The sequence below is a fragment of the Ranitomeya variabilis genome, chromosome 4, assembly GCF_051348905.1.
Source record: "Ranitomeya variabilis isolate aRanVar5 chromosome 4, aRanVar5.hap1, whole genome shotgun sequence".
Lineage (NCBI taxonomy): Eukaryota > Metazoa > Chordata > Amphibia > Anura > Dendrobatidae > Ranitomeya > Ranitomeya variabilis.
In genome coordinates, this window is record NC_135235.1 from 318,378,869 (window position 1) to 318,405,791 (window position 26,923).

Consider the following 26,923-nt stretch of genomic DNA (forward strand, 5'->3'; position numbering starts at 1 on the left):
TCATGCGTCTGTGCGCTGAGCCTGTTGCACAGAGCGTATCGGAGCACAGCTGCGGAGGAGGCGGAGAAATGATTTTCTCCATCTCCTCCATTGCCGGGGTCAGCATATAACGCACATCACTCGGATGATATCCATAGGCTTATATGGGTGCGAGTGAGCCGAGATACGGCCGAGTGTCAGTGACAATCGCAGCATACTGCAATTTCACTCGCACACTGAAACGGCCGAGGAAAAAAACGGTTATGTGAGCCGCCCCATAGATGAATACTGGTCCGAGTGCTATGTGATTTTTTATCGCATAGCACTTGTCCGTATTATGCTCTAGTGTGGCTCCTAACACACAGCCATCACCAGCTTTCGACTTCAGCTCTACGTGTACGGAGCATTTCGTGCAGGGGGTCATTTCTAAGTAGTGGACAACCCCTTAACTTGTTAAACTATCCTCTTTGCTGCTACTAAATTCTGCAGCAGACTTCGAAGATCCTTGAAGAAAATCTGCAACGTTTCCAGGACATGTGAATGTAGACATAAGGTTAGCTCTACGGCTTCACTCAGAGAACACCTGGGTGATCGGAGATAGGGCAGGCGGTGGATTGGATGGGTGATCTGTTCAGGATGGGGTGGGGGAGGGGTGATACAATATAAATTGCTGACTGGTCTGAGGAATGGGATAGTTGGCTTGAGGCTCTGGGTTGCAGGAGAAGGTTTGGGAAACAGCAGCTGAGATGGCTGAGCCTGATAAGAAAATGAGTTCCTCGGGGGCCGAAATACCTGTAACTAATCCTAGAGGGTCTTCTACTGGAGACATGGAGATTCTGAGCAGCAGTTTTCAGAAGAAAGCGGCAACCTACCAGAAAGAGACAGAAATCATCCTGGCTGGGGAACAACTGAGGTAAACTGATGGAGACTTGGGGAACAAGCTGTGGACTGGAGGCCATATGTGGCCTGTAATGCTGTGTGTGGCCTCAACTATATGAAAAGCAAAATGCTTGTCGGCCTAACTATATGTGAGCAGCCACACGTAGAAGAGTAGTTGCCTGCAGGTCTGGCAGGTACTGACGGTGCCCTATGTGGACATCTCTGGAGGCCTCATACATCAGGAGAGTGGGGCAGATAACCTGTCTGGCTCCAGAGAGAGGGGTGTGTTGTGTGGGTTTTTTTTTATTTTTTTTTAATTTCCCTGTAAATCCATACCGAACATGGTTCAGATGCTCTGAATAAGTTTCCTGCTGGTTTAACTAGGAAATGTTCAACATAATGTGGGAAAAGTGCTGTGTGCTACAGGAGATGTCCATTTGCTCAAGCTTATTTAAAAAAAAAAAAAAAAAAAAAAAAACTTTTTGCAATTTGTGGACTTAGAAGCTGAATCTACCTCCCAATCCTTGTGCAAAAATGGAATGTACCATGAGGCTACCACCCACCATTAATACTTGTTTGATGTGGGCTTGCATGCTGAGGCCGCATCTTTCCTGGCAGATGGAGCGGAGGTCTGCCTGCAGTTGTTAATTTGATGAATGTTGCTTGCAATCTGACAGTGGCATGTTGGCTGTCTCAATATTGCTGCAAGCAGAGATTAAAAAAGGCCATCAAGCAGCACTATAGCCTGAAAACATAACACGTTAGGCCAGGTGCCCGTGATCTGGAACAAGCAGCTCTTTGGGGGCACCATATGTATGTTGTGTCCAAAGCACTACTGAATGCAGAAAAATCCACATGTGATCACTGAACCATGCAGACTTATCGCATCCGATACTCATTTTTTTGAGAAGCTGGGTGAGACACACATGGCCACAAGCTGCAGTCATGAAACAGTCCATTCAGATTGGTAATACGGGTAATCGAACAGTGAGATGTGCAGTCCATGGTCATAGTAACTGCAGACCTCATCTTACACTGGACAGCCCACTAGAAAAGTTGTCCAGTCATATTAGACTCAATTTGTCAGCTTAGCTTCAATTCGTGGTAGGAGCCCAGCATTGTGGTGGTTTGTTTTTACAACTTAACTTGACACCTCTTTTCTAAAAAGGATGATAACAATTTTTCTCAGCATTCAACAGGAATGTTGAAACCTCATTATGCATGGAGTATTTTGCAAATGACCTACTTGTCACCAAACCTGATGCCTCCATATAAATTTTTTTTTTTTTCTTGCAGGCTGCGATTGCACAATAGTAAGCTGATAAAGGAAAGACGACGAATATCATTCACCTATCCTAACTGCTTTGTGGCCAATGAAGTGATTAGTTGGTTAATAAAGCACAAGGAGGCTACGGATCGAGAAACTGCAATCAAAATCATGCAGGTGTTCATGGATTCCAAATTAATTCATCATGGTGAGATCTAGTGACTGAGATGACTCTTGTCATACTATGAACCCTTTCCCTAATGATGCAGGTACAGCTCCTGTGCCTGCACCAAAAATCAGACCTGAAATCAGTTATTACATCATTGCGGTTTTTCATGCAGGCTTAGTAGCTAAACCTGAAAATCTAATCAGACAATGGCTGCTAGCCTTCATCTGCTACTAATCGATCTCCTCCCGTTCTGGGCATTTGCAAAAGGATAAGGGAGTCTTTGGGTATGTGCACACGTAGATGGAATCTCTGTGGATTTTTCACTGCATTTTACCTGCGGATTTACCAGTTTTTGTGCGGATTCCATCTGCGGTTTTACACCTGCGGATTCCCATTATGGAGCAGGTGTAAACTGCTGTAGAATTCGCACAAAGAATTTACATGCTGCGGAAAAAAATAACGCTACGTTTCCGTTTTATTTTTTTCCACCGCATGTGCACTGCAGATTGGTTTACATGGTACTGTAAACTCAAGGAAAATAGCTGCGAATCCACAGCATCAAAACTGCAGCTGATCCACAGCAAAATCCGCAACGTGTGCATGTACCCTCAAGGTTAGAATCAGTGGAGACCTTTTATTGGTGACTGCAAAGTGATGGATGTGGACTGTGGCAATTCTGTTAGTTGGTGCTACATGCGGGAGTTGGATACATGGACTGTATCGCATGATGGAATTACACAGGGCAGTTCTATTAATCCCAGCCTACCACACCGTCTTCACCGGTGGAAAGCTTCTGCTATAAGCAGTGCTTTCTCAGCTCAGAGCAACGCTGCAGCAGGGACTTCTCCTGTCGTGAGAACAGCGCAGTAGCCCAACAGTAGTACAATATTGGGCTGGAAAAAAACACTCGCTTGCTGACAATACCATCCTATTCCTGGATCTCTGCTTGGTGTTTGCTGCACCGCTCGCTCTGAGCAGTGACAGGGAATTATAGTGCTCTGCATGCTGTAAAAAATGCTTCCTTGCTCCCCACAACTGTGACCTGGCGTGCCCAGCTCTCAGATGGAAGTAGTAATGGTAAAAATCTACACTCGGTACGATGCGTGGCAATAGATGTGAAATTTACTTGCCATTTAACCAGTCTGGAGAAACGGCTAACAACATTTCGGTCAAATACAGACCTCTATCAGATAATTGCTGTACAAAGATATAAATATACAGTTAAATGTACAAAATTAGAATAAACAGATCAAAAGGTGATCAGCATGGACCACAGAGTTTGATCTTTGAAGTGTTGTGGAACTAAAGCCATATGCTGCAAGAAGAAATACCTAGTGTCCAGTTTTGTAAATCCCAATTGTAGACCGGAATGACAAAGGAGAGAAGAAAAAAAAAAAAATGAAAAGCAACTGCTAGGGGAGCAAGATGTGATTATTTTTATGACTGAAGTATTGTGGTGAATGGGGCTATTAGAGATAAAGGTCAGTAAGATTTAATACACAGGAGGGTGAAACCAACCTGTGAGCACAAGTGCGCATTACTCAAGCTTACCTAGGGCGCTCAGGTATACACCAAATATTGCAGGTGTTAGAGTGACGTGTTTAAGACCCTGTGCTCACGTGTTTCATGGCTCAGACAATTGAGGAACACGCAGCCACAGGGACTCTAAAATGTCACTTGAGCATCCACAATACCTGGTGCATACCTGACCACCCTAGGAGAAACTTGAGTAACGAGCACTTTTGCTCACCACTATTGGTGACTAGTAAGATGTGCAAGTTGTGGAAGCACAGTATGGCTGAGATTCATCTGTATAGGAAAAAATGGGGGAGGTATGATGGTGCCTTATCACAGTATAAGAACAAGTGAACTGTCCAAAGCATAGAAGGACTTATTAGACTGTCAGGTCCTTCATGCTTCTCCCCACCCCACTAATTATGTCTTTTCAAGATGGATAATATTCTCTGTTTCTTATACAGCAATTATCTGGTCTGTATTGGACAAACTTTACTAGCTGTCTTCTCCAGACTGATTAAATTGTAAGATACAAAATGTCCTGCTGAGAAAATGCCAAAATAGGAGGATCATAAGGTAACCAAAGAAAATGTAGGGACAAACAAAATCCTCCAGAGTGGATTCTCATAGAAAATAATTTTATTAAAGTACATAACTTGAATTAAAAATTGGAAATGCAACTCAACCACAAAAATGATGAGAGAGCGCAAACACTGTACATGATATGGTACATAAAGTGTAACAATGCAAATTATGCAGAATAGCAAACATAAAGTATTAATCCGACAGACAGTTTAAAGAGATATAGAAAAATTTGACAATATAAATGGAGTAAAGGTGGGTATAATATCATCAATACTAGTCATAGAAATAATATGGCTGTTCAAGAATATGGTGTGAAGATTAGGTAAAGTACATAGTGCAAACAATTTGCAATGAAATATATAGAGGGATAAATCAATCCAGTATCTAACTGCATATCAAATCTGTCCGTTTTTCATCTGAAGGCTAAGAATATAAAGAAGAAATTCTTATTTTATTATTGAAGCAGTGTAGTAGGATCAGTGAGATCCAAAGCCTTCAAAGGAAAAACAGAGCATAATGTGCACACCATGACCTGAAATGGTTAAATAGACCGCAGTAGCAGCAACTGAGAGGTTGTATCTTGATTACCTTTGATCCTATCTGAAGTCATGTATCAGTGTACCAACGAGCGTTTCGATATTCAATCTTCCTCAGAAGGGGTGCATGTGGTTAAATTGTAAGTAAACGTCACATCTATTGCCATGCATCCTACGGAGTGCTCAGTGTTATTATCCTTAAGACTGGAGCCCTACTTGGGATGCCTCACTATTTCTTATCGGTGTGACTTTACTAATTTTACTTTTTACTAATTGCTTAACTACTGCAATGCCTTATACCTGTCATTATTAACAGAAGCCTTAGACCATGCTCTGGGCATGGTCTAAGCAGGCATCTGTAGCTGACAAGGAGGCTGTCATGTGACCTTCCGCATCACTGCAACCATCAGGCCCCCCACAATGTTATATGGGTGTGACAGAAGGTGTCATGTTAATCTCCCCAATGTCCATGTGTACAGCTAATGTGTGGTAATGTAAATGATTGTGTACCTTACTTATATTGAAGTGGTTATTATATTGTGTACAGGTTTTAAATCTACTTTGTATGTTTTGATATTGTAACAAGATTGGGGAAAGATTAAAGGTACCATTACACTAAACAACTTACCAACGATCACGGCCAACGATACGACCTGGCCGTGATCGTTGGTAAGTCGCTGTGTGGTCGCTGGGGAGCTGTCACACAGACAGCTCTCTCCAGCGACCAATGATCAGGGGAACGGCATCGTTGAAACTGTCTTCAACGATGCCGAAGTCCCCCTGCAGCACCCGGGTAACCAGGGTAAACATCGGGTTACTAAGTGCAGGGCCGAGCTTAGTAACCCGATATTTACCCTGGTTACCATTGTAAAAGTAAAAAGACAAAAAACAACACTACATAATCACATTCTGATGTGTCACGTCCCCCGGCGTCCACAGGGTTAAAACTGCTTTCGGCAGGAGCGCTTGCTAATGCTGCGCTGCTGCCGAGAGCTTCCTGCACTAAATGTGTCAGCGGCGCCGGCAGTAACAGCTTTGACATCACCGCTGTGCTCTGCTTTACGGCCGGCGCTGACAGTCAGTGCAGGAAGCTCTCGGCAGCAGCGCAGCATTAGCAAGCGCTCCTGCCGAAAGCAGTTTTAACCCTGTGGACGCCAGGGGACGTGACACTTCAGAATGTGATTATGTAGTGTTTTGTTTGTTTTTTACTTTTACAATGGTAACCAGGGTAAATATCGGGTTACTAAGCAAGGCCCTGCACTTAGTAACCCGATGTTCACCCTGGTTACAAGTAAACACATCGCTGGATCGGCGTCACACGAGCCGATCCAGCGACGAAATAAAGTTCTGGACTTCTAGCTCCGACCGGCAATATCACAGCAGCATCCTGATCGCTGCTGCGTGTCAAACTCAATGAGATCGCTATCCAGGACGCTGCAACGTCACGGATCGCTGTCGTTCTCGTTGGAAAGTTGCTCAGTGTGAAGGTACCTTTAGGATAAGAGGGTAGTTAGAAATTGGGATAGGACTGGGTTTCTTGTAGTGGGGCACAATAGTCAAACTAAGGTGCCAGTGAAACACCCCAGGTAACCAGTTGTCACAGCGGCATCGCTTTCCTCATGGAGTGTCATGCTTGGAAGCGAAGAAGGATCCCTTTAACAGGTAATGGCACATACAACACCGTTCAGACTCCAGGCCAGAAGGGGGAGCTCTACACCTGACTTCAAGGGAGCTGCTCTCTGGTTGGGAGGAGGAGTCAGTTGGTGAGAGGAAGGAAAGCTGGGGCCATGGAGATGAGTGATTCTGTGGCTCCTGGGAAGGAAAAATAAAATGGAGCAGTCTGTAGGAGAGGGAAAAGTGAAGGAGAAGCTGCGACTGGGCTTCCTCCATGCTGAGCACAGATGCCAGTAGCCAGAAGACGGAGGTTGTGGGGGTAACTTTATGCCCCACGGCAGAAGACAGCTGATTGCAAGTTACCTGTCCACCATTTAACACCCAAGGACACAGTAGTGTTGTGAGTTCCGTTCTTGGGCTCCATCCTGTGGTTGCAAATGGTATTTTTGGGAGTTCTGCTCTTGGGCTCCCTCTGGTGGTTTCAAGTGGAACTTAGCAGCTGCTTTCACTAATCGGTGCCCTGGCCTTGTTATTTAACTGGGCTTTAGGCTGTAGTTGATGCCAGCTGTCAATGTTCCTTCCTGTGGATTCAGTCCTTTCCTGGAAGTTCTCTGTTGGCCAGTCCATTTCAGCTTAAGATAAGTTCTGCTAGTTTTTGGGTGTTTCCCTGCCGATGACCTTTTGTTCAGTTTAAGTTATGTCTCTTTTGTCCAGCTTGTCATCATGAAATATTCCGGCTAGTTGGAAGCTCTGTGGTTGCAGATTTGCCCCTCCACACCGTGAGTCGGTGTGGAGGTTATTTTTGTAAACTCTGCGTGGACATTTAGTTTTTATACTGACCGCACAGTAGCCTTTTCTTTCTCTGTCTATTTAGATAGTAGTGGCCTCCTTTGCTAAAATCTAGTTTCATTTCTGAGTTTGTCATTTCCCTCTTCACTCACCGTCAATATTTGTGGGGGGCTATCTTTCCTTTGGGGGTTTCTCTGAGGCGAGAGTTTTCTGTTTCCATCTTCAGGGGTAGCTAGTTCTTAGGCTGTGAAGAGGTATCTAGGCAGAGATAGGAACGCTCCACGGCTATTTCTAGTGTTGGTGTTAGGAGTAGGGATTGCGTTCAGTAAAGTTACCACCTCCTCAGAGCTAGTACATTATTTGTCTTGCCCACTAGGTCATTTCAGTGCTGCTCCATAATCACTAGGTCATATAGGTGATTACTGTCTGTAGAGCTGCCACCTCCTCTGAGCTTGTCCATGATTGGTTTTACCCACCAGGTCATCTCAGTACCACTCCGTAACCACCAGGTCATAACACAGTAGCAAATAGAGCCTGGGTCGTGATGGATCCTGTAAAAAGGCGAGTCAACTGTCGTACAGGTTAGTGTCCTACCTAAAGGGGGACAGAGAATGTGAGTACCTTGTGTGAGGCCTAAGGCAGCAAGGGACTACAACTACACAGCGCTAGAAAGAAGTCTTCCAACTCCACCTGGTTAGGGGGATTCCTGATACGCTTCCAAGTCAGCTGGACCACACCAGCATCCATGATCCAGTACCCTGGACTGTGGCTGCCTGAATTGTACAGTAAAGAGACTGCAACCCTGTGTCCTCTGCTTCTTTCAACACCAACTGTCCATACTACACCAGGAGCCCTTGGGACCCAGCTTCACCTGTAGGAAGCCATACCATCCCTGCCATAACATCACCCCAGTGGACCCCTTTAAGCAGTGTCGGTCACCCTTGACTGAATACCACAGGTGGCGTCACAAACTCTTATTATTCAATGACCCTCTTTAAAGACTGTCCCTTTAACATGAGCGACCAGGGCCATGGACCGGGTCACCAGTCGGAAAGGAGCTCCCTCTCCTGCCTTCTAATTGCTGGGATTTATATTAAACATTGCACTTGGTGGCTTAAACAGCCTGGGGCTGTGCAGGTACCTCTGACAGTGACAGCCAGGTCTCAGCTATCGCTTAAGCAGAGCTCCTTGCGGTGATTGCGCGTGCACCGCTCCTGTGCCTGTAGGATTGCTGCGGTTGGCTGAGTAAAACAAGTACTTTCAGGAATCCTAAGGCTCTTCACAAATGCTTCTTTATGCTTTCCATATGTGGTTTATGGTTTTGCTGCCTTTTACAACATAGACATTGTATGAAACTGTTGGCTCTTGACGTGTACTGTATGTACAAGAATAGATCTGCTATATTCATATACATAGCGGACAGTCTAACTAGGAAGCCTTCCTCAGAGGTTGCTTGGATATTATGGCAATCCCTCTATTACAATCAAAACACTGATTTTTGTTTTCCTTACAAATTTCCTGCCCTCCAAACAGCATGTGATGAATATGAAAAGTTTGAGGATGAACCATTCTATTATCGGTTTCGCGGTGATGACGGCACCTTAGACTTCACTGAGCTGATCAGGATAGCATTTCGAAGTCAGAGGCTCTTTGAGATGTAAGTGTTACTTTTTTTTTTTTTTTTTTTTCCTGTATTTCATTTATGGCATATCTACAATATACAGCATAAACATACTGTATGGTAGATGAGATGCAGATAACATCAATGGGCCCTGATATGCCACTCTCGGTGGAGAGGTGGTTGGCCTTCCTACTCATTTTGTACATTAACACCAATCTGCTCTCCACATCTTCCATAAACTTGCAGCATACATTGTGGCTACATCTAGGCCTATAAACTGGGCTGTGGCATTATCGCAGGGTCTTGTACAACTGTAATGCCACCTGCCATATGAGTAAGAGAAGCTGTGGTGCTCAAGTAGGGTCCCAAACCAGTAAATGTAAAGTGTAATAAACTTGGCACTCAACTTGAGTATCTTTGATGCAAACTGTTTAATATAACCCAGAAATGGTACAATCCAAACATTTTGGTCATACACGACCTTCCTCAATGTACCGACTGCTGAGAGAAAAACTAGTTGCTGTTGGAAAATGCAGATTTAAGCTGTTTTATATACGTATAATGATCCTATATAGTATGAGAATTAGGCATCCGAAGCCAGGTAATATTGTTACCAACTATTAGCTGGGCTATTGTCAAAGGATATAACTAGAGAATCCGTTATCCAGTATGTACAGTCAGTGGGAATGTGTCCACAAGGGTATAGGATGCCGTACCCTTGTGGACACACTCCCACTGACTGTACATACTGGATAACTGGTGGATAATGGATCCTCTGACAATAGCCCTGCTAATAGTAGGTAACAACATTACCTGGCTTTGGATGCCTAATTCCCATGTCTCATATTACATAGGATCATTACACCGATATAAGACACAGCTTAAATCTGAATTTTCCAACAACTAATTTCTCTCGGCAGTCGGTACACTGAGTTCGTGTATAACCAAAATGTTTGGATTGTACCCGCCATATGTTGAGACATGGTAATCTTTAAAGGATTTTTATTTATTGTGCTAAATATTCAGTGGTCATATAACCATAAATTACTGTAAGCATCTACCACTCTATTTTGTAAGGATGATGGAGGAGGAAGACTGTATTCTTCAAGTCCGTGAAGAAGACTCTGCACAATATAAAAGGGCTTTCATCGGCTCACAGATCGTGGATTGGCTGGTAGATCGTTGTGAAGTTGCCTCTAGAGCTGACGGTGAAAAACTATGCAGAACAATGCTACAGTATGGGATCATCCACCATGGTATTAGTTTTTGTTTTTTTACCCCCTACTGATCTAGGTGAAATTGCATAATGCATCTGTCCACTAGGCAGATGAGCACAAGAACCCAGTCACATCTGCAACTAGCTTTCTCCAGCTGAACCTTGGGCTGTGTGCTTCTGTTACATGGGAACCATTGCTGTTCTCCACATCTTACTAGGGCTTTGAAGTTGCCATGTAGCACCAGCGTTAATTGCCCACTTCAGCCAGGGCACTCCAAAACTTGTGGTATAAACACTACTGCAATGTAATATAGAATTGGTGTCGTGACTTAAACTTTCAGCCTTTTTGTTGGCTTTACTGGTTTTTATAAAACCTGCTTAAAGCTGGAGAAGAAAATCCATAGTTGCCATAAAACTGCATCAGAAGCACTGCCATGCTTTCCTAGACCACCTGAAAGGCAAATGTTGATGCTATTCTCCCCTATTCCCAAAATGGCTTCTAATTTTGGTTAACATGTCACTCTAATAAAGCAGTGTGGTAAATCTTTGGGCGCTCAATGATGGCTGGTCATTGCCACTCGAGTTCCCTAGGAGTAGATAAGTGATTGCTGGGTAGAACTTCTAACCACAGGAGGAGTGACATGAAGATAAGTGTAATGATGGTGACCTCTAATCTCTCTGCAGTATCTGAGCAATATCAATTCTACGACTCGGATATGCTGTACCGGTTTGCTATAAATGTCCGACGCAGAAGAAAACTAATTGAGGTCCTTGATAAGCGTATCTCATCCAACGAGCCCCGACCAGATTCTCCAGACAGTCCATTCTGCCTGCGCAAACTAAGCTCTGAGCTTCCCCGTATTGGCTTTGTGTGTGGTAAGATTTCAGAAAATGGTCTTCATAAAGGAGAAGTCCATGAAGTGGACTCTTGGTTGGGTATGAGGAAGCAAAGGATGGCACAGGGGTTCAATGTGGTTCTTACTCATGTAGTGTGAGGACATTAGTAACTGTTTCAACTGGTCCCTGAGGCACCAGCACTATAGTTGCCTTTTAGCTAATTGTTAAACTAAATGACTTGTGTTTTTTGTTTTTCTATTGAAGAAAATGATCCACCACCTCCAGCAATCTTCAAAAGAAGTGGTTCTGGAGGCGCTTCTTCTTACCACTGCCCATTAATCAACAAGCCAATAAAGCAAATCACTCTAGGTATTATGGCTGCTGCTCACACTTCTATCACTTGCATCTGACAAATATTTTCTGATGTCACTGGCATAATTTATTGTGGCCATTGTTCCCAGATTTCATTGTTGGCTTTGCATTCTAGTGCCCAAAAAACCTGTAACGGTGGAGGAACTGCAGATGCCAGGGAAAATGTACATCCAAAAGACGCTTGTTGTGAGTATGCTGCTCTCCTCTATACTGTTCTATGGGTAATACATGCTGCTCGTAACTACTGGCAGTGTAAGGAATCAAAACTTTCTATTCCCCCCCCCCACCCCTCACTAGTTTGCAATGACAGGTCTTGCTTGCATGTGGTGCCCCTGAGGTTCTAGTTGCTACAGAGGTACTGCACCTCAGCCAGAGGTGTGGTACTCCGCTCTCAGGTAAGGAGGGGGGACATCCAACACCACTCCTGGCCAGGGGATTTGGGTGGACCCTATTGAGGGAGGACCCCATCTCAGGCTGGAGGGGGAACTAGGTAGAGGGTGTATGTGTGGAGAGGCTGAGTTAGTGGGGAGGAGTGGAAGAGGGGAGAAAGAAACTCCTGAGTGAAGGAGTCCTAGGGGCCAGGGAAGTGAAGAAGCCACCTTGTGCACGCAAATCCATGCTGACCATAGTCAGATGAAAGGAACAGGTCGCAGTGGGGGGAACAGGCCCCCAGACTAGTGGAGGAACAACAAGGCTCGGCTAGCAAGCCAGAGGCTGTGGTATCTGTGCCACTGCCAGATCCACACACATTCGCTGAAAATGCAGTCAAATAGGATCAAGGTGACCATGAGGACGTCGCCTGACAAGATTCCGAGGCTGCTGGCTTGGGACACTGAGGGGCAGGAGGGCAAAGCCAGCACAGACAGCCAGGGAAGGAATATAAAAAAAGGGGGTCTCAGGAAATTGAACCCCAAATTACCTGAGAGCTGGCTGGATCACAGACCCAGAGGACACAGCACCCGGCTGGGGATTGCATTGAAGAATTGTGACTAAAGTGTGGAAACTGCACCCTGCTGTGTCCTCAGCATTATTTACTGCGTCACCTGCCCCACAACGCTCACCATCATTGACTCTTACGCTTTAACTGCCCTGGGGCCTAGCTCTACCCATGGAGAGCTGTAACATCTCTGCTGCGTCACAAACTACCCCAATGGACCTGAACTGCAGCATCAGCCACTTCCTCATTGCCGAACAGCACGGGTGGTGTCACAAACTAGTCTCCTATAAACTTTATTACCCCCACGGTCCTAGCAGGCGCGCCACATGCTCTACTCCAGTCAGAATTTGAGCTGCATTCAAAGTATTTGCCCTGAGCTTGGTGCATAGAGCTCAGCTGCTGGTGTCTCAGATTTTTTCCTCAGAATTTAACGAAGGCTGTTTTCAGTGCGTACACCCACCCCCCTTCAATTTTTCATCATGAAACTCTGCATATAATGTGCACTGATGCAATCAACTGTGACAAAAGTACTGAAGGGAGTGACATGCTGATGTTCATGAAGATGCACTGCAGCTCCAACACAAGGGAACGCACCATGTGAATACACCAGAAGTCTTATATTTTGCTGTAAAATGCTGCATGTGAACAGGCTCTAACAAAGCAAAAACTCACTGTCATTGGAGTAAAACATTATCCTCAAATTAAAGCCCTTTATGCAGTTCTTGGGGTGCAGTCAGACTGGCATCCAGCTCATGTGAGGATCTCACTGCAATCCTTGGACTGGCCGTTGGCTCTCCTGAGCTTGACTGCAGGAATTTCTATGCAGCTGTCACACTTGGGTCAGGAGAGCCAACAGCCAGTCCAAGGATTGCAATGTTATCCTCATGCATAATACAGCCATGACGTACCCTTAGGCTGTGTGCACACGTTGCAGATTTTTCGCTAAAAAAACCATACATTATGCATCCCATCACTTAAAATGCATTCCGCAATTTTTGTGCACATGATGTGTTTTTTCCGCAAAAAAACACATCGCGGTAAACGCAGCATGTTCATTATATTTGCGGATTTCCCACTATATTATTGCATTGGGAACCTCTGGTAAACGCATGCGGATTTATTGCAGAAAATGTCCAGTTTTGCACAGGAAATTTCTGCAAGAAATCCTGAATGTGTGCACGTAGCCTTATTAAACTTAAAAAAAAAAACCAAAACACACATGTACTAAAACATCATAACTTTGTACAATGTTAGAATAGAAGAAAATGACACCAGCTGGGTGTCAAATGCAAAGAAGACATGCTGCTTGTCAGGGTATTAAATGGGCTACAGCAGCAAATTCAGACTTTTCAATGTCAAATCCACAATCCAGGGTGCGAACAGGAGTTAAATAGTTAACAAATTGGTGAGCTGAAACCAACTGGTTTGTTGCCAGAAGGTGCTATTGCATTTGGCAGCAGAGGCAAATGTTCGCCACCTCACTGATCTATTCAGACTGTAGTAGCAACATAAAAAAAAAAAAATAAAATCTAGCAATTGACCCAAGTATAAGGTTAGCTTAAAAATGGCCAGTGTTGCCTTCTGTCCTACACATCAAAGATCCTTATGAGAACTAGTTGATGTTCATGAATGTCCTACTTTAACTTGGCTTCTGCCACACATTAGTGAGTCATTTTTAACCCAATTATTCTTTCTTCCAGATCAAGGGTGATGATGTAGGTTGGGGGTTTATGGCCCGAGGACCAGGCCCTACTTTTATTCAAGCTCTGGATGTTGACGGCCCTGCTGCTGAAGCCGGGATGGAGGTATAAAGTCAAGGGGTTGTTGGTGGAAACTTCTATTTTTTTTTTTTTTTTTTTTCTTTGCCATTCTAAATGTCCTTCTCATTGTCTAGGTCTGCCAGTTTATCAAGTCAGTAAATGGGATCAACTGTCTCAATTTAGATTACCACAGAATCTACAAGCTTATTGATGCTGGTCCTCGGATCCTCATCATGGAAGTATTGGAGCCCGTGAAGGGATCCAACTGTCTTGTTGAGGCTATTCTCCCACCCTAACCATATCTAGTAATATCTGAGGAGCACTGACAGAGTTCTGGGTCCTTTAGTCATTGCTGTGCCCTGTTCTCTTTTTTTGTCTTTGTCCAGATAATGGTAATAAATCAATGTTACTAGGTGTCATGTCTAGATTTAATCATGTTCTATTTAAAAGTGTGAATCAAAGGATATAATATAGAATGGCTGCTCCAAGACAACACTTAACGGCAGAGGCGTAGCTAGGGTTTTGGTTCAGGGGGATAAACTTCTGAGTGGGCCCCCTAACCAGGTAACCTTGACTACAACTAGGTGACGCACCCGAAGGGCTCACTTCCACTTGAGAGCAAAAAAAACAGTCCGTAATCTGGACCAAAAAAATGGATGAAAACTATGCTAGTTCAATGCAATTTTTAACCGCACCATCCGTATGCAATCCGTGTTTTTTTTTTTTTTTTTTATCGGATTGCACTCGTCCGTTTTCCTCGCAAGTGGAAATGAGCCCTAATGGTGGATGTAGCAGACGACCACTGTTGCTGACATCTCTTTACCATGACCAACATGGATATTGCCACCTTATGATCAGTGGTAGATGCCAGTCGTACAGAACATATGAAATTACAGCACAAATATAGATGGTAACTTACAGCTGACGTTCTTTCTGATGGAATCGTTCACTTCATGCCTTTTCCATCTAGCCCAGACCAACATGACAACTTCTCCAGCCATGGCTTGGCTGCAGAGATTACTACAAAGACACATTTCACGTCTCATATTTTCAGCACTGTCCTCATCTATTCCCAACCTGCACAAAATCCTCATCCTGCTGATGCCCCAATGCTGCCCTGTGTCCTTATTACTGCACTTGCTGTGTGGTTCTCTGTACCCTCTAAATTCTAAAACAACTCTAGAATATGGTAATGCCATCTGCAAGTGCCCTAGAAAGTTAACACCCTCTGTGCACCCCTCTGCCAGTCACAATAACCGGAGTTCCCCTCTAACAAGTGCCCACTTATTAAATGTCAAGTCTCCCCTACACTGTGTATAGGAAGCTGTACAACGACCCTTCAGTGTATACCACCCACACAGTATACTGACCCCTTAGTAGCCCCCCAAACTGTTTAATGGCCCCCTAGATAGCCTCCATATTGAATAATTCGCTTGCCATAGACAAACTATATTGTATATAATGCACTCCTATAAGCACAATACTCGCCACTCCTCCTCGTTCTTCAACTGCTTGGAGTGCCTGTCTTCAGACAGCAGGCACCAAGTAGTGACATCATGTCCACGATCAGTGGTATCAGATGCTGAGGGGGAATGTAGCGCTCACTCAATCTGGTCAGCTGTATCCGCATCTAGCCTATACAGTTGCACTTGCAATGATGGGCTGTGGGCCCTGTACTAGCACCAGGCCCCCTCCTGCTCAGGGGCCCCATAGCAGCCATGTAGGAGGGCGATCGATCCTCCCTGCTCTACCAGAGTGTAAGTGTATTGGCATGCTGATACTTGTTGTCGCGTAGCTCTGAGTGGGCTTCCTCCTCAGAGTGGGGCCTGGGGTGAGTGAGCCTCCCTAACCTGCACCTTAGTTTACATGATGAATTATATATGGGGCAAGCACCTATACTGCAGCATGAGCTCAAGTGTAATCTGTATTTTATTTTCCATAAGTAAAATCACTAAAACAAGCCTCCAAGATGGCCTTCCCACTGTGTGTGTACATCAATACCTAATCAGGGCACCACATGCAGACACCTGAGCAAGATATGCTTCCGTTCTAGCTCTTCTAATCCAATTAGATATGGTGCTCTTAGCCAACTGTTTCCCCTTATTCTGTCCTGAGAGATGGACAAATAGGTTTTGATTAGTGATGAGCGAATGTACTCGTTGCTTGGGTGGCCTCCGAGTATTTATGACTGCTCGGAGATTAAGTTTTCATCGCCTCAGCAGCATGATTTACAGCTATTAGCCAGCTTGATTACATGTGGGGATTCCCTGGCAACCCCCACATGTACTCAGCCTGGCTAATAGCTGTTTTCATCACGGCAGCTGAATGATTTACAATCTCCGAACACTAACAAATACTCAGAGGTCACCTGAACGACGAGTTCACTCGCTCATCACTAGTTTTGATCAACTCTGCAAGAACAGGTTTGGTCTAAGTAATGTAGGACAATGCGCTGCACATCGAGTGACTTCCCCTCTTTCGAGACTGCAGGTTCTTGGTAAAAGGAAGGTAGAATGATCTCTTGGGAACGGTGGAATTCAGAGACAACCTTTGGGAGTAATAATGGATTGAGACGAAGGGCTATTGAGTCATCTCTAATCAATAGATAAGGCTCTTATTGATAAGGCTTGTAATTCTCCTAGCTGTAGCCACCAAGAAGACCGTCTTGTATGTAAGGTTTTGAGGAGGAGAACAGGAAGACAAGGGTTCAAAGGGTGGACCTGAGAGCCCCTGGAGTACAAAATTAAGGTCCCATGGGGGAACTACAACCTGTCTCTTAGGGTTCATTGTGATGGCTGATGTCAAATCTTTTGATCCAGCGATGACCTACTAGAGCTTGGTCAAAAACAGAGCTGAGAGCGGAGATCTGGACCTTCGGGGTACTAGGTCTAAGACCAATTTCTAAGCCTTTTTGTAAAAAATCTAGAATTTGGGTTAAGCAGATCTGGAAGGTCAGGTAAGCAAAAAGATGAAAATTTCTTCCAGACTTTATTGTAGATGATGTTGGTTACTGGCTTCCTAGATCTCTGCAGGGTAGCAATTGCTGGGTTTGATGAGCCTTTTGCTTTCAGTAGCTGGGCTTCAGTAACCCTGCCGCTAGATTCCACCTAAGAGGATCTGCGTGGAGAATGGGCCCTTGAGAGAGGAGGTAGTCTTTTTATTGGTAATAGGATCGGCCCGTCTGCCTGTAGTTGAATGATCAAGTTGAACCAACTTCTCTTGGACCATAACGGGCCTACCAAGATAGTTGCGGTCCAGTCTTCTCGAATCTTTCGTAGAACTTTTGCCAGAATTGGGATCAGTGGAAAGGCATAGGCCAGGTGAAAGTTTCAAGTCTGGACTATGGCATCTACTCCCCTGGAATTGTCCCTGGGGTTTAAGGAGAAGGTTTCGACCTTTGCGTTTTGGTGAGAAGCAAAAAGATCGATTTCCAGTAGGCCCCACCTGTCTACCAGAATTTTGAAGGTTTGATTGTCCAAGCTCCATTCCCCCGGATGAATGTCTTGGCGACTTAGATAGTCCACCTGGATGTTGGAAGAACCTTTTAGGTGGACTGCTGTCAGAGACAGTAGGTGCTTTTCGGACCAGCAGATAGCCTTTTTAGGCTGTTGAATCTTGTACTGCCTTGGTGCTTGATATGAGCAACCGTGGTCATGTTGTCCGAGTATATCCGGATGTGCTGTCTAGTAATCTGATAACCTGCTGCCAGAAGGGCTTATTCCACAGCCTTCAATTCTCTGAAATTTCACAACCTTCCACTCATTGTCTGGTCCCAGAGACCTTGGAACGGAATATGGTTTATCATGGCTCCCCAGCTTCTCCTGCTGGCATCTGACGTGATCGTAGTCAGCGGGACTTAGTCCAGCTTACGCCTTTGGGGAGGTTTTTGGAATTCATCCACCATGCCAAGGAAGCTTTGACCCGACCTGGTGTGTGAATCCTTTTGTTCAGAGTGCTAGGATGACCATTCCAGCTTTCTAAAATGTGATCTTGGAGGATTCTGGAGTGGGCTTGTGCCCAGGCCACTGATTGTACACAGGCTGCCATGGAGCCTAAGACTGACATGTCTTCCCGGAGTGTAGGAGATCTCATCTCTCTGAACCTTTTGACCTTTGCTATTAACATCAGCCGGTGGTTGTCTGGAAGAAAGGACATCTGTTTTGCAGAGTAAAGGAGTACTCCCAGAAATTTTCTGGTTTTGGAGGGTAGCAGCTGAGATTTTTTTTTCAGGTTTGGAATTCATCCCAGGGACCTCAATATTTCTAGAGTGACTGACACGTGGGATTCCTTGTCTTCCGGGACACCTTGTCTCCGGATAAATGACACTACCATTCCTCAACCAAGAATCTGCAAAAACCCTAGTCCATGCCCTCATCATCTCTCGCCTTGACTACTGCAACCTCCTGCTCTGTGGCCTCCCCTCTAACACTCGCACCCCTCCAATCTATTCTAAACTCTGCTGCCCGACTAATCCACCTGTCCCCCCGCTATTTTCCGGCCTCTCCCCTCTGTCCATCCCTTCACTGGCTCCCCATTGCCCAGAGACTCCAGTACAAAACCCTAACCATGACGTACAAAGCCATCCACAACCTGTCTCCTCCATACATCTGTGACCTCGTCTCCTGGTACTTACCTACACACAACCTCCGATCCTCACAAGATCTCCTTCTCTACTCCCCACTTATCGCCTCTTCCCACAATTGTATACAAGATTTCTCTTGCGTATCACCCCTACTCTGGAACCCTCTACCACAACACATCAGACTCTCGCCTACCATCGAAACCTTCAAAAAGAGCCTGAAGACCCACCTCTTTCGACAAGCCTACAACCTGCAGTAACCACCGATCGACCAAACCGCTGCATGACCAGCTCTATCCTCGCCTACTGTATTCTCACCCATCCCTTGTAGATTGTGAGCCTTCGCGGACAGGGGCCTCTCTCCTCCTGTACCAGTTATGACTAGTATTGTTTAAGATTATGGTACTTGTTTTTATTATGTATACCCCTCCTCACATGTAAAGCACCATGGAACAAATGGCGCTATAACAATAAATAATTTAATAATAATACCTCTGCCATTACTTTGGAGAAGACTCTCGGCGCTGAGGAAATGTCAAATGAAAGGACTCTGAACTGATAGTGCTCCACCTGACGACTTCCCTGTACCGCAAACCTGAGATATTTTCTGTGTCTCGGGTGGATTGGGATATGGAAATAGGCATCTTTTAAGTCGATGGTCACCATGAGGAAGTGAGGCCCGACGAGAGGAATGGCTGATCTTACAGACTCCATCTTGAACTTGCGGTATTTTACATGTTGATTCAGTCCCTTCAGATTTATAATAATACGAGCCTCGCTTAATGGTTTGGATACCAGAAACAACCGGGAGTAATGGCCTAGACACCATTCTGATTCTGGAATCGGAGAGATCACGTTTGATTTTACAAGGTCCCTGAGACCTGCTAGCAGTGTTGTGTGACCTTTTGGAGTCGGAAGGGAAGTGATCTTCAGACCCTGGGGGGGACGAACTCTATCAATAGGCCCTCCTTGATAACATTGAGGACCCAGTGGGAACTGGTGATGTTTTCCCACTGACATGCATATCTTGAGTCTCCCCCCCCCCCCCCCCCCCCACGGGGTCGGAGTCATTGTTTCTCCTGTTGGGACTGCTGCTGCTGTGGGACAAAGATATTTTTACCACTACCCTTTGCATAGCTCCATCTCCCAGTCTTGCCCTTCCCTCTCGCCTGGGAGGTTTTAGACTGGGGCACGAAAAAAAAGTTTTTCAACAGGTTTTTGTTCTGGGAGTGCTTTTTTCTTGTCCGTGGCCTTATCTAGAATGTCATCTAGGGCTGGTCCAAATACATACTCTCCTTTAAAGGGTATTTGTGGCACCTCAGGGTCCTGGTCGTCACAGTGGTATTGCTTTCCTCCCGGGGAGAGTGATGCTACATTTGGAGGCAAGGAAGGAGAACTCTTTGTCAGGTAACACAATGAATGCAACATGTTCATACTCCAGGCCACCAGGGGGAGCTTCTGATCCTATTTACAAGGTGACTCCCCATATATATATATATATGTAACTGGTAGTCTGTAGGAAAAGGGAGTTCCAGACATCTGTCTGAGGAGGACAGAGGGTCCACGGAGCTGTGCATGCCCTAAGAGCTGCAGCTCCCAGAAAGAGACATCTTGAAGACAAAATTGTATTGCAGCGAGCGTGAAGGAAAGCAGAGCAAAGGAGAGGATACCAGAAGGGGACCAGCCCCGAACAGGCTGCCTCCTTCTGAGGCGCAAAACACTGGTAGCCGGAACACCAAGGTAGTAAGGACCTCTGCGCTTTACTTCAGAGACCGGCAGGACAGCTAATTGCAGGTTACCTGTCCGCACCTACACCCAGGAGGCACGGTGACACCCCACAGAGCGGGGTTATCTAAGAGAACCTATAAACAGGCTCAAGTCACCAGTCATACGGGTTTTGTCCTATCCGACTACGGGGGACAGAGAGAGAGAGACATTACGACTACGGGGGACAGAGAGAGAGAGACATTACATCTGTGAGGACCTTATTTGAAGCTTATGGGACTACACCACTACAGCGCAAGGGAAGGCTATTGATTTCCACCTGGACAAGGGGACTCTGGAATTGCCTCCAAACTGGCCAGACTCTACCTGCCCTATGATCTGGTGCCCTGGACTTTGGCTGCCGAAACCAACAGTGAACAAGGTAAAGAGACTGCAAACCTGTGTCCTCGTTCTTCACTGCACCTCTCACCATTCTACATCTACATACTGGGAAGCCCTGGGGATATACTTCACCTGTGGGAAGGTATACCATCTAGCTGCCATAACATCACTCAGCAGACCCCTTAAAGCAGCGTCGGTCACCCTGAACGAATGCCACAGGTGGTGTCACAAACATAAACTTTATCCCTTTAACGACCTTTCCCTTTTATACGGACGTCCCAGGGCCACGGACCGGGTCAGCCACCATGACATCCCCCTTGTGAACCACAGGACATGGTACCGAGTACCCCCTTGCCCTGACGGGGCGCTCCAAACACACACAACTTGGCTTTGGAAGTGATGTCACCGCTCCACACTTAGTTAGATTGCACTTGTGACCTGGCAGCAACTCTAATAGTTTCCATAGAGGCGTCCGCTAGGCACCCTGTAGCTTTATGAAGGATTAGCAATGAGTCCAGCATTTCACCTTTGGAGGTACCCTGAGAAATATGGGTTTCTAATTTTTCTAGCCAGCGAGAGAGGGCTCTAGCTACACAGGTGGAGGCGATGTTAGCCTTCAAGGCAGTTGTAGATGTCTCCCACGATTTCTTTAGGAGACTCTCTATTTTCCTGTCCATTGGATCCTTCAATTGTGAAGAATCCTCAAATGGGAGCGCAGTTCTTTTTGCCATTTTAGCCTCCTGAACATCAACTTTGGGAGTACCCCATTTGAAAAATTCACCTTCCAGGGGAAATCTATGTTTCATTTCCAAGGTGGTGCTGAGGCGCTTCTCCGGTAGCTCCCATTCCTGATCAATCATACTAAGAATGTTGGTGTGAATCGGGAACCCCTTTTCTCCAGTTTTAGCCCACCAAACATTTGATCCTGGATGGACTGAGGCTCAGATTCCTCCTCTAGTCCCATGGTGTTATGTACTGCGGACACCAGATCGTCAATATAAACAGAGGAGAAGGGCTGTTGAGGGAGGATCTGAAGTGATCCTTCACGGTTGACGCAGTGATTTTCAAATTGATCCACAGGGCGTTGCCGGCAACTGAAAATGACCAGACGGAGACGTGTGTCTCTGTTTGGGGGGATCGAGCAGATCTCTGAGCCCCCGTTTATTGTGTCGCACTTTTCATACTGTTAGAAATTATACTTCAACCAATCAACATAAGAACACGCTCACAGTTCTTAACCTATAAGAATGCAGGAACAGCCTGCACATCAAGGTCCCGTAGAACAATACACCCTCAGTGTCATATCTTGTTTCGGGCTACTTCCTGGCTTCAGCCCTGGGTGACACAGGATCCTCCCATCTACCTGTGGACGAGGTATAGGACAGGTCTGACGCAGACTCAGAGTCCTCAATTTGTAATTTTCTCTTTTCTTTCTCACCGGAGACGGTGGTGGCGGAGGTGGGGGAGTAAAAGCTGCTAAAGAAGATTGCATCTCTTGTTTTACCAGCGAGTGAATTTCCTCTAACAGGGATGGTTGCTCCGCTCTGACTACTCTGTCAGTGCATGGCTGTTAGAGCTTTTTATCCCATAGAGGTGGGAATTTTATATTACAGATCAGGCACTTCTTCCTATAGGCAGCTTTGGGGGCAGACTTGTCTCCCTAAAATAAGAGGGAGAGAGGTGTCAGGACAGGGGATCCCCTAAATATCAACCACCTCCCAGTCCCCTTCCCCGCATACACTCACTGTAGCAGGGGCAGCGCTGGGCTCTGCAGACGCAGGGCATGAAGTGCCATCCATACTGAGGGTTAATCTTACCTCTGTGGCGACTTCGGCAGAATTTTTATATTCATCAGAACGCCAGCATCTGCTTCCAGCGTGAGTACACTCCCCTTCCTTGATCCATGTGCCGGCATTTACTTGAATGCGTGCACGACACGCCGGCCAGCAACAGGCAGAAGTCGATGCGCTCCAGCTGGAACGCAATCCCAGAAGTGATGCACGTGCACCCGCTGATGTCACTTCCCGTACGCCGGCCGCCGTACATGGAGGGGGAGAAGACCAGGGAGCCCAGGGAGGCCTCTGGCTGGGGGTCCCTGGCCTGCTTTGCCCTCTTGGGGGCGCGGGAAGGCCAGGAGGGGTCCCGAGGACACCACACCAGGGACGACGGAAGCAGCATCGGGGGAGGCGAGGAGCGACTACCTGCTGACCGGCTACGCAGGCAGAGCCTGCCATAAGGTGCTACAGTCGCCGGCCACCACACCACTTGGAACCTCTCCCTGTCCCATGGGGAACAGGAAAGACACTGGCAAGTGGGAGGTGGGAGTTCCTTTTAACCTCTCTGTATTTCCTGTTCCCCATCAGGGCAAAGAGGCAACCTTCATATGCTGTTGTGGAAGGTGACTAGAGAAATAAAGATTAAACAACCACAAGATAGATTTCATCACCAGGTATCATTAATCAGTAGAACGGTGCTGACCTGACACTGTCTGTAGGTTACTGTGCACAGTCCTGCTGACAGGTTCACTTCTAAGTGCTAAAAGGATCCTCAAAGCTTTTACTCTATTCTCTACCTGTTCTCCAAACCATTCCATCATTCACCCCACATATTAATATTATATAGTTTTAAGTCCAAGAACCGATGAGGGTGTCTTGAGTCCAAAATGAGCCAGATTTATTAATGCACCTGTTTTGGTCCTAATCAATGGTCTAAGGCTAGTCTAAAGGTACCGTCACACTAAACGATATCGCTAGCGATCCGTGACGTTGCAGCGTCCTCGCTAGCGATATCGTTTAGTTTGACACGCAGCAGCGATCAGAATCCTGCTGTGATGTCGCTGGTCGCTGAATAAAGTTCAGAACTTTATTTGGTCGTCTGATCGCTGTGTATCGTTGTGTTTGACACCAAAAGCAACGATACCAGCGATATTTTACACTGGTAACCAGGGTAAACATCGGGTAACTAAGCGCAGGGCCGCGCTTAGTAACCCGATGTTTACCCTGGTTACCAGCGTAAAAGTAAAAAAAAACAAACAGTACATACTTACATGCGTCCCTCAGCGTCTGCTTCCTGACACTAAGCTCCGGCACCAAAGTGAAAGTGAAAGCACAGCGGTGACGTCACCGCTGTGCTGTTAGGGCCGGAGCTCAGTCAGTGTCAGGAAGCAGAGGCTGGGGAACGCGCTGGTGAGTATGTACTGTTTGTTTTTTTTACTTTTACGCTGGTAACCAGGGTAAACATCGGGTTACTAAGCGCGGCCCTGCGCTTAGCAACCCGATGTTTACCCTGGTTACCCGGGGACCTCGGCATCGTTGGTCGCTGGAGAGCGGTCTGTGTGACAGCTCTCCAGCGATCAAACAGCGACGCTGCAGCGATCGGAATCGTTGTCGCTATCGCTGCAGCGTCGCTTAGTGTGACGGTACCTTAAGAGTTGGCAATATATAAAGTCTCATACAGTGTGCCTCACTGATACAATCGGCACATGTTCTAACTACCTGGACTGCGATTAAGAGGTATAGCTAATCAGCAGTGTCAGTAAGGGTGGGTCACTGTTATTACAACAATGCAGTAATGCAAGACATGTGACAATCCACATGGTAACTAATTTAACACGTTTCAAAGGACAAGCTGGAAATGCAGATTTTTTTTTAAAGGGGGTTGTCCACTACAATCAATAACTCCCTCACCAATTTAAACCTTGTAAACTATCTTTGTAAATGCCTCTTGTTGCCATCTGTTCCTGTAAGCAGTGCCATCGTTGACTGCTTACTCAGCATCATGAGACTCCCGGCTGCAGCTGTCGCTGATGTCAAATTCCAGATTCCCTTGCATTACCTAGGTGTGAACAGCCCACGTGCGGTGAAACACTGACCGCAGCCTAGTCAAACGTTGTGGTGTTGTGCATGTGGCTTGGTCATGCCTCGGTGATGTAAGGGATTTTGGAACTTAACAGCGGATGTAAGTGGCAGCTGCAACCGAGGTCACGTGATGCCAAGTGAGTGGTCAGCGATTGCAACAAGAGGTATTTACAATAATACTACTTTACAAGGTTTAAATTGGTGGGGCATTATACAATATAGTGGACAACCTCTTTAAATAAAGCATACAGGGGTTTTGATGGATTTCCAACCCTATTATCTTGCAAGCTATGCCTGGCCTCCTTTTCGCTATCCCTTCAGAGGAGGCTTGGTTAGGACATTTAGGTACATCTTGTCGTGGTTGGATAGTTTTTGCACTCTTTGATCAGAGAACGCTAAGTACTTTACACTTTTAACATTTACAGCAACATTGGAGTTCATGTATTCAGTCATCACAGAGCGCTGACGCATCGTGTATGGATGTTTATATGTACATCTAAACCCCTTCCCTTTTTTTTAATGCGCGCACCCCCCCCCCCCCCCCCCCCCTATAATGAAGAAAGGTGAAACACTTGTTGGGGCACATATCCATTACACCGCTTTATATGTGAGTGTTACTATAGGAATTACTATCATGACTCTCTCTAGTTCAGCGATCTTTCCACTTTTCTCTGGATGCATTGCATATACCTTCTGGACTGTTTACATTAGTATATAGTATGATCCACTATATGCTCCTAATACTTATTAGATATTTATACACACTTTTTCATAAATAGCATCTTCTTACTGCTTTATATATTCCACTATGCTTCTCCTTTTGACTTTTTACCATTAATTCTTGTGGGCATATCTATTTTGCATATTGTCGTCAGTCTATATAGTCTCATGCAAAGAAAACAAAAGAAATGAACTGGAATATAAGTTGGAATGCATGTAACGTGTAGGAGCATGTTCACACTGGCCACTAAACAGACAAAACCGTAGTTAAAAACAAAAGGCACAAATACCCTGCAGTGAGTAAATCGCATTATTCCATAAAAATAACACTGGGTACTTAGGCCCTTATTTACATTTACATCATTTGACATATGGTAAGGTTTTAATACTAGAGGATAGGACTGTCCCGAGTAGGGTCACCTTGACGTGGTGGGATAGCTTTTACATGTTGTTTTTAAATAAAAACAATGTTACCTATGTCCCTTGTGTTATTTCCATTCACTATTTATTTGCTCATTTTGTTTTTATCTTAGGTTTTGTCAGCTTTGTCTTATTGTAGACTTTTTTACTCATTATGTTTGCTTGTCATCATCTTTTTCATAGAGACCTTTATATGCTAATCCTTATATATTTCCATAAAATATATTTATACCTTATGAGATTCTCGTGCCTCCTTTTGCTGGAGTATACATTTTATATTAGCTGGAGTGCCTCAACTTTTATATTGTTTACATTGCTCTATGCTTACTACATGTAGGAAATTATTATACAAATACAACTTTACAAATTCATTTAATTGTGATATAATGATCATACCATTAGTATCTACAATAGACACTTATATCAACCAATCATTAGCAATGTAAGAAACATCGTACATCAGAGAATATATACCCAGACTAAGGACGACATGTAAGAGCCATGATTATAGAGTTCAGTATGGAAGTCATTGTGACCTTATTTTCACATAATTGAACTGTGAAATATTGGGGCACATCATAGTCTTATGCAGACGACACTGGCACATCTATCATAAAGACATGAGGAAGCGATATGTGCAGATTCTAGTAAGGTGGGTGGTCATTATGACTTTTGCTATGTTCTACACTCTTCTCTCTTCCCACGAAGTCCCTCATACTTGTATAGCTGTAGGGTAGAAGATTAGATTCTTTAGTCAAAATACAAATCCCTTGTTCTTGGCAACTGTAACGTATTAAAACTATATACATAAATCACCTTAAATGCTATGGACTAATAGAGACCTCTCAGTCCACCACTTGAGGCCCGGCCTACTTGGATTGGAACAAGTCTTTCCTCGACAGCTGGTAAAGGCAGGCATTGAGTCTGAATGTGGAGTTGCCCATCACTAGACATGGAGCACAGGACATCCTCAGGATTCACATCCTCTGGCAGCTCTGCTTCCCTTTTGAAATCCCGGAGTTCATGGTGGCAGCCTCCATTCTCGGTCTCTGTCTTCTTGTCACGTTTTCCAGTTACAGTCAGTTTCCTGCCTTCTGTTTTTACGGTCAGCTCTTCAGGAGAGAAAGGACTCACATCCAGGGTAAGTTCAAACTTCTCTGTTCTT

The 26,923-nt window shown here is 45.3% G+C and overlaps 1 protein-coding gene across 1 annotated transcript; it reads left to right on the plus strand.

The window, feature by feature from the left end:
- Positions 1-656: 656 nt before the first annotated feature.
- Positions 657-14,490, plus strand: DEPTOR (DEP domain containing MTOR interacting protein). The gene is made up of 9 exons (XM_077250453.1): positions 657-892; positions 2,155-2,333; positions 8,867-8,990; positions 10,032-10,210; positions 10,855-11,046; positions 11,272-11,376; positions 11,495-11,565; positions 14,017-14,121; positions 14,211-14,490. Exons 1-9 carry the CDS (start codon positions 726-728, stop codon positions 14,370-14,372), a joined length of 1,284 nt encoding a protein of 427 aa, XP_077106568.1. The 5' UTR covers positions 657-725; the 3' UTR covers positions 14,373-14,490.
- Positions 14,491-26,923: the final 12,433 nt, after the last annotated feature.

Coding starts and splice junctions, on each gene's coding strand:
- DEPTOR (XM_077250453.1), top strand. CDS start 726: ATGGCTGAGCCTGATAAGAAAATGAGTTCCTCGGGGGCCGAAATACCT. Junction 893..2,154: donor CTGGCTGGGGAACAACTGAG/GTAAACTGATGG, acceptor TTTTTCTTGCAG/GCTGCGATTGCACAATAGTA. Junction 10,211..10,854: donor GTATGGGATCATCCACCATG/GTATTAGTTTTT, acceptor ATCTCTCTGCAG/TATCTGAGCAATATCAATTC.